The 6,518-nt window shown below is 59.7% G+C and overlaps 1 protein-coding gene across 1 annotated transcript; it reads left to right on the top strand.

The window, feature by feature from the left end:
* On the top strand, positions 1-1,380 carry ZNF70 (zinc finger protein 70). Its single transcript, XM_052654482.1, has one exon. It carries the CDS (start codon positions 1-3, stop codon positions 1,378-1,380), a length of 1,380 nt encoding a protein of 459 aa, XP_052510442.1.
* The last annotated feature ends 5,138 nt before the right edge of the window (positions 1,381-6,518 follow it).

Here is a 6,518-nt window from a genome sequence, read left to right as displayed (position 1 = left end):
ATGACTGGCCCCTCCGTGGAGATCCCCCCGGCCGCCAAGCTGGGTGAGGCTTTCGTGTTTGCGGGCGGGCTGGACATGCAGACAGACCTGTTCGCAGAGGAGGACCTGGGGGCCCCTTTTCTTCAGGGGAGGGCTCTGGAGCAGATGGCCGTCATCTACAAGGAGATCCCTCTCAGGGAGCAAGGCGGGGAGCAGGACGATTACCGGGGGGACTTTGATCTGTGCTCCAGCCCCGGTCCGCCTCAGAGCGTCCCCTCGGGAGACAGGGCCCAGGACGATGAGCCGTTCGGCCCAACCTTCCTCCAGAAATCAGACCTGACTACGTACCGCATCACGGGCAGCGCGGAAGCCGCCGATCCGCCCGCTGGGGAGGCGGTGGGCAGGGGGGACTCGGTGGGCAGGGGGGACTCGGGCCCGGAGGGGCCGCCGGGGACCGCGCAGCCCGCCAAGCCCTACGCGTGTCGGGAGTGCGGCAAGGCCTTCAGCCAGAGCTCGCACCTGCTCCGGCACCTGGTGATTCACACCGGGGAGAAGCCGTACGAGTGCGGCGAGTGCGGCAAGGCCTTCAGCCAGAGCTCGCACCTGCTCCGGCACCAGGCCATCCACACCGGCGAGAAGCCGTACGAGTGCGGCGAGTGCGGCAAGGCCTTCCGCCAGAGCTCGGCGCTGGCGCAGCACGGCAAGACGCACAGCGGAAGGCGGCCGTACGCCTGCCGCGAGTGCGGCAAGGACTTCAGCCGCAGCTCCAGCCTCCGCAAGCACGAGCGCATCCACACCGGGGAGAAGCCCTACGCGTGCCAGGAGTGCGGCAAGGCCTTCAACCAGAGCTCGGGCCTGAGCCAGCACCGCAAGACCCACTCGCTGCAGAGGCCGCACGCCTGCGAGGACTGCGGCAAGGCCTTCAGCCACCGCTCGCACCTGCTGCGGCACCAGCGCGTCCACACGGGCAAGAAGCCGTACGCCTGCGAGGACTGCGGCAAGGCCTTCAGCCAGAGCTCCAACCTCATCGAGCACCGCAAGACGCACACGGGCGAGAAGCCCTACCGGTGCCACAGGTGCGGCAAGGCCTTCAGCCAGAGCTCGGCGCTCATCGAGCACCAGCGCATCCACACGGGCGAGAAGCCCTACGAGTGCGGCCAGTGCGGCAAGGCCTTCTGCCACAGCTCGGCGCTCATCCAGCACCAGCGCATCCACACGGGCCGCAAGCCCTGCGGGTGCAACGAGTGCGGCAAGGCCTTCCGCCACCGCGCGGCGCTCATCGAGCACTACAAGACCCACACGCGCGAGCGGCCCTACGAGTGCGGCCGCTGCGGCAAGGCCTTCCGCGGCAGCTCGCACCTCCTCCGCCACCAGAAGGTCCACGCGGCCGACAAGCCCTAGGGGCCCGCCCGGGCCGAGGGCACGCCGGCCCTGGCGCCCCTGGCCCAGCGGGTGGACTTGGGGGGCCCAGCCGGACGGCCGGATCCCGGCGCCGGGGCGGAGCTGGCTCTCGGCCGGCCCTCTCGTCCTCTGCTGTGACCCGGGGGGTTTGGTTTTGCCCTCCCTTCGCTTTTTCTAAAATGCAGACGAATACACGTCAGAGGGAGAAAGTGGGGTTAAGCCCCCGGGAGACGTCCGGCGAGCTCTAACCTCAGGCACTTGGAGAAGTGAAGCGGGCGCAGCCCAAACAGCCCAGGGAAGACGAGTCTGAAGCCGAGGGCTGCCTTGGCCACTGCAGGGCCGCTCGGCGGCAGGGCGGAGGGGGTGCAGGAGGGCTCGTCCTGGGCTTGGGGTGGCGGACGAGGCCCCAGCGCCTCTCAGCCCTTGGCCCGGGTCGGCTGAGGGCGGGCCTGGCTGTGGGCCCTCCAGCGGAGGTGAAGCCGCCCCTGGGCTCAGCCAGGCACAGGACCCTGCCACCAGGAGCAGCCCTCCGCCAGACCCAGGTCCGGGCTGGGGCGTCAGCGGGGCCTCTGTTCTGCGGGCTGGGCAGCCTGCTCTCTGTCCTCTGGAGATGAAGGGGTTCCGGTCTGAAGGGCTGGGTTCAGGGTCCAGCTCTGGCTCCTCCTCCCTTGGTGTCCTGGAGGAGGCCCCAAGGTTCCGTTTCCCTCTCCGGGAGGTGGGGATGTTGGGAATGCCACATTCCCCTGGGGGTGGGTGTGTGCAAGGCTCCCATGCAGACTAGGACGCGGCATTCTCGAGCTTTGGCAACTGGCAACTGAGGACGGAGACCCAGGGTGACCCCCGGCCCCCCTGCTCCTTTCCTCGCCCCCCGGCAGGGAGACAAAGGCCTGACTGGTTCCCAAGACGGCAGGGCCCCTCCTTCTCTAGCTTGTGCCCTGGGTGTGGTGCCTGGGGCTGTAGCACCCAGCACAGCGACCCTTTCCGGTTTCCCGGGCCAGTTCAGCTGGGCATCCCCAGGGCGGGGCTCTGAGGGTGCCGTGTTTCCAGAGCTCCCCCTCCTTCCACCTGTAGCAGGTGGGAGGCCAGCTCCCAGGCAGCCCCCTGGCATCGCCCAGGTGCAGGCCTGCCCGCTCTGACCCAGCGGGGCTTGAAGGTGGCCATCCCAGTTCAGTCCCCTGGCCCTGGCCCAGGAATGGGCTTGGGCAGGGCTGCATCTGGCTGCCCCAGAAGCGTCTGTCTGCAGCCTGTGGGAGTCGGCAGCGGTTTCTGGTACTGGCCCTCGCAGGCCCCCTTAGCACCACTGGGGGAGGAGGTGCGCTGAGCTGTTTCTGAAGCTTTGCACGTCTGCGGCTGCAGTCCCAGGAGCCCATCAGGGCCACGCTGGTTATTTCAGCGGATAGGGCTCAGCTCAGCAGCTAGGATGGTCCTGAATATAAATGGGAAAGCCAGAGCTGTTCCTCCATCAGCGGGCTTGGCAGCCGGGGACGTTGAAAGGACAGGTCTGCTGGTCTGGGGAGACCGGCTCTGTGCAGCCCCTCTGCTGTCCGTGGGCACTAAACCAGCCCGTGTGTGCCCGTCTGGGTGGCAGCCCGCCTGGAGGACTGCCCGCCACTCGGGAGAGTCGAGAGAATGCCGACACCCCAGCTCGGTGCAGGGGGACGGGGCCCCCCAAGATCTACCTCCTTGCCCCGCCCCCAGCACCCCATTCGGCCTCAGCCTTGGCCAGGACTGTCCTTACTGGGCAGGGCAGTCATCCACTTCCAACCTTTGCCGTCTCCTCCGTCCGCCGTGCTCCCAGCCAAATTGTTTTATTTTTTTCCAAGCATCACTTTGCACACATCACCACTCTCCTTAAAACCACCCTTCTGGGGTCTCCTGCATGTAAACCCCGCGTTTCAGCCAACCTGGGTTACCCCCAACCCCAGCAAGCCTCCTGAGCCCCCGCCATTCCCTCCCGTCGGCCTCAGCTATTTCCTGCTCGCCTCACGTTTCTAAACGTGCACTCTTTCTCCCCCACCCCTGTCTCCTTCCTTTTCTGGTGATTTATGTAACACGGGGGGTTAGACTCCTTTCCTGAAGGGTTGACAGGCTCGCACAAAACTGTGGTCAGACCAGGCAAGCACTTTTTTTCAGAAGTGTGAGCAGAACCTCGTTCTTCAGTTCACGTTCTTCCCTTGTTTCCTTATGTGTTTTTAAATTCTTTTACTGAGGCTCTCAGACAGCGCGATGCTATAAGAGGCCATCTTGGCAGTATCTGAATCGTCCTTGAGTTTCGTTGTTGGATTTTGTTTCATTGTCTTATGTTTTTTCCTTCTTTTAGCGGACGTTGTTGACTGTTGGAAAGCTCCAGTTTTTGGTTCTGTTTACTAATCGAATTGTTTTGTCAAAGTACATGTATTCTGCTCTTTTCTTTATCTTTTTTGTTACTTAATATTAATGCTTTACATTTCTAAGATTAATTATTTAGGCAATTAATAATTTTTAATATTTCTAGTAAACGTGGGTGCTTTGATCTATGTTTTCTTGTAGTTAGAGCCTTTTCTGCTCTATAATGTTACATGTTTGTTTGTTTTTTGCTCTTGGGAATTTCCCTTTGACCCCATTATTATTATTTTAATTAGTATTTTTTAATACTAATTAAAAAATTAGTATTTTAAAATTAATCCTAATCCTAATCCCAGTGATGACTGCTTAAGCCATTGCTCTTACTTCTTGTTGTATGTGGTGGTGTCAGTATTTCTAAGTGTCCATAGAAATTCTCTGAGCCTGAACATATTGTCAGTTTTCATACAGCACTTGTGTACCCTCAGGAAATGTGTTTTTACTCCGTTAGTTCAGGTCGTTGCATCAATCTTTATGTTATTTTGCTCCAGTCCGCACTTGCTCTAACTTGTCTTTCCTGCAGGGTCTGAGGACGCCTGGCAGCCTGTGAGCCTGCCGGGGTTCGGGGGCTGTGGGCCCGGGGACCGAGCAAAGCCGAGTGGGTATGTGCAGGGATGGGCTATTCTGGGAGGAAGCCTGTAGCCCTTGAAGCACCTTGTGACCCCCACAGTGGTTAAGAGCGCTCATTTCCTGGTCAAATCGCAGTCTGGCTTTGTGCGTTTTTTCTTCATGTATTTCTGCTTTGCCTTAGTTTCTATTCCGTGCGTGCTGCTTATGCTTTGTTAGTCATGCCGCTGCCTTGATGGACAGGGTGCACACGATCAAGTCATTACCGTATTTGGAGCAGATGTCTGTTCAGCAGAGATGAACTGAAAACCTGTGCCTTTGCACGCCCTCTTTGCCTCTTAATGCTTCTAGCTTCAACTTCTCTTTTCCAAACATCATAACGGAAACCCCTTGCTTTTTTTTTTTAATTTGCATCTGCACGAGAGTTTATTTAGCTTGGCATTTTATTTTTAAAATTTGTGTCTATATTTTTGCTATATATCTGTAACTTATAAACAGCAAATTATTGGATTTTGCTTTCTGACTTTCTGTAATTCTTCTTACATAAGAAGTGCTATTAGTAACATGACTGTTTAGAGTGAGGCATGATTTATTTCCAGCTTAGTATTGCATTGGCGCGGTTAACCCCCAAAGGTCATGCTCATCCCCGCCCCATCTCTGTGAGTTACTGTCCGAGTGTGGAGCGTCCCGTCTAGGCCGCCGAGAGATCCACCATCGGGCACACCTGCCCCTCCTCCTGGTCTGGTCAGTGCCGGGCTCTGTCCTGAGTCCACTCCTGACGTCACAGGCTGGTGCTTCAGCGACCTCGGCGGTGACACGGAGGCTGTGATGGCGCTGCCCAGCCCCGTGGGGCTTGGAGGACTGAAGTGTGCACACCTGCCCGGCAGCCTGAGGGCCCAGAGGACTCTCACACCGACAGCGTCTGAAACATTCCTTTCATTTTCTACCCTAACTCCCACAGGTCATTCAACATAACCTAGAATGTTACGTGGCGCTTTATTACATTCTAGAAAAGTTTCAGCAAATACCACGAGATGCGGCAAAGAGCTAGACGTCACAGATGAGGCCCCTGCGTGGGGGGCCCACACAGCCGTGTGGGAGACGGGGGCCCTCTCCCACCTCCTGTCTGTCCCAGGATGGTCCCCTCGCCCGCCCCTCTCCCCTGGCCCTCCTGTGGCGGGGGCCGGCCACCGTCACAGCTGCAGAGGCTCGAGAAGGGGGCCGGCCTGGCCGCTCCTGTGGCAGGAGGGAAGCGAGGGCAGTTTACCTCGCGAGCAGTAGTCTCGGATCAGCTCAGCCGGCCACCGCGGGGTCGGGGGGACAGTCCAGTGGGAGGCAGGAGCCCCCACCAGAGCTGCCGGGACTTCTCAGAGGCGGCAAGGGGGTTCAGTCACCTCGGCCCAGGTGGAAACCAAACGGCCTCTCGCGCAGCTCCTGGGGCCACGCGGAGGCTCCCCGGGATCACGGGTATCTGGATGTGTGCGCCATGGACATGCACCACCTTTGGGGGGTAAGAGGAGGGGAAAGGCAGCCCCTTTCTTTTGGGGGACCCCCTTTTCAGTGTCTGATAACCAGGAAACCAAGTCAGAAGGTGGTCTGGGGGTGCTGAGGGGGGTGTCTTCCACACCACAGGCCACACACTCACCCAGCCTCCAGGACTCGGGTGGGGCTGAGGCTGGAGACTCACCATGTTTGCTACCCCTCCCCTCAAGGCCTTCCCAGAGCAGCTGTCTGCGTCCTCACGCCTGGCCCCGTGAGGGTGGGCCGGCCTGGGTCCACGCTTCCTGCTCTTCCCTGGGCCGCTGGCTGTCTGCAGGTGCGGGGTCCGGGCCCGGAGAAGCGCCAGCAGAGCCCAGAGGCCGGGAGGGGAGCGGGGAGGTGAGCCCCGGAGTCTCGAGGGGCCAGAGGCAAAATACTGCGCTGTGTCCCCGGAAGGCAGTTTCCCATGAAACCTTCTATGGAGGCCACGCCAGACGACCAGCCTGATCTGCTGTGGAGGCGTGGATCCCTCCCCGTAGCGAATGGTGATTGGGTTCTACCTGGACCCGGGACTTCTGTTTATCTTTTCCCCACTGCCCCTCCAGGGATCTGGAAAACGGAGGCCTGGGCTAGACGGAAGCTTCCTCCAAGATTCTTTATTGAAGGGATTCGAAGAAAAACTTAGGTGGTCAGTAATCTGTGGGGGATGG

Source organism: Budorcas taxicolor, chromosome 17 (assembly GCF_023091745.1).
Source record: "Budorcas taxicolor isolate Tak-1 chromosome 17, Takin1.1, whole genome shotgun sequence".
NCBI classification, from domain to species: domain Eukaryota; kingdom Metazoa; phylum Chordata; class Mammalia; order Artiodactyla; family Bovidae; genus Budorcas; species Budorcas taxicolor.
The sequence above is the reverse complement of the archived record's forward strand: the minus strand, read 5'-3'. Positions and strand labels throughout refer to the sequence as shown.

What these genes read in the sequence shown, in the direction of transcription:
- ZNF70 (XM_052654482.1), top strand. Translation starts at nt 1, where the DNA reads ATGACTGGCCCCTCCGTGGAGATCCCCCCGGCCGCCAAGCTGGGTGAG.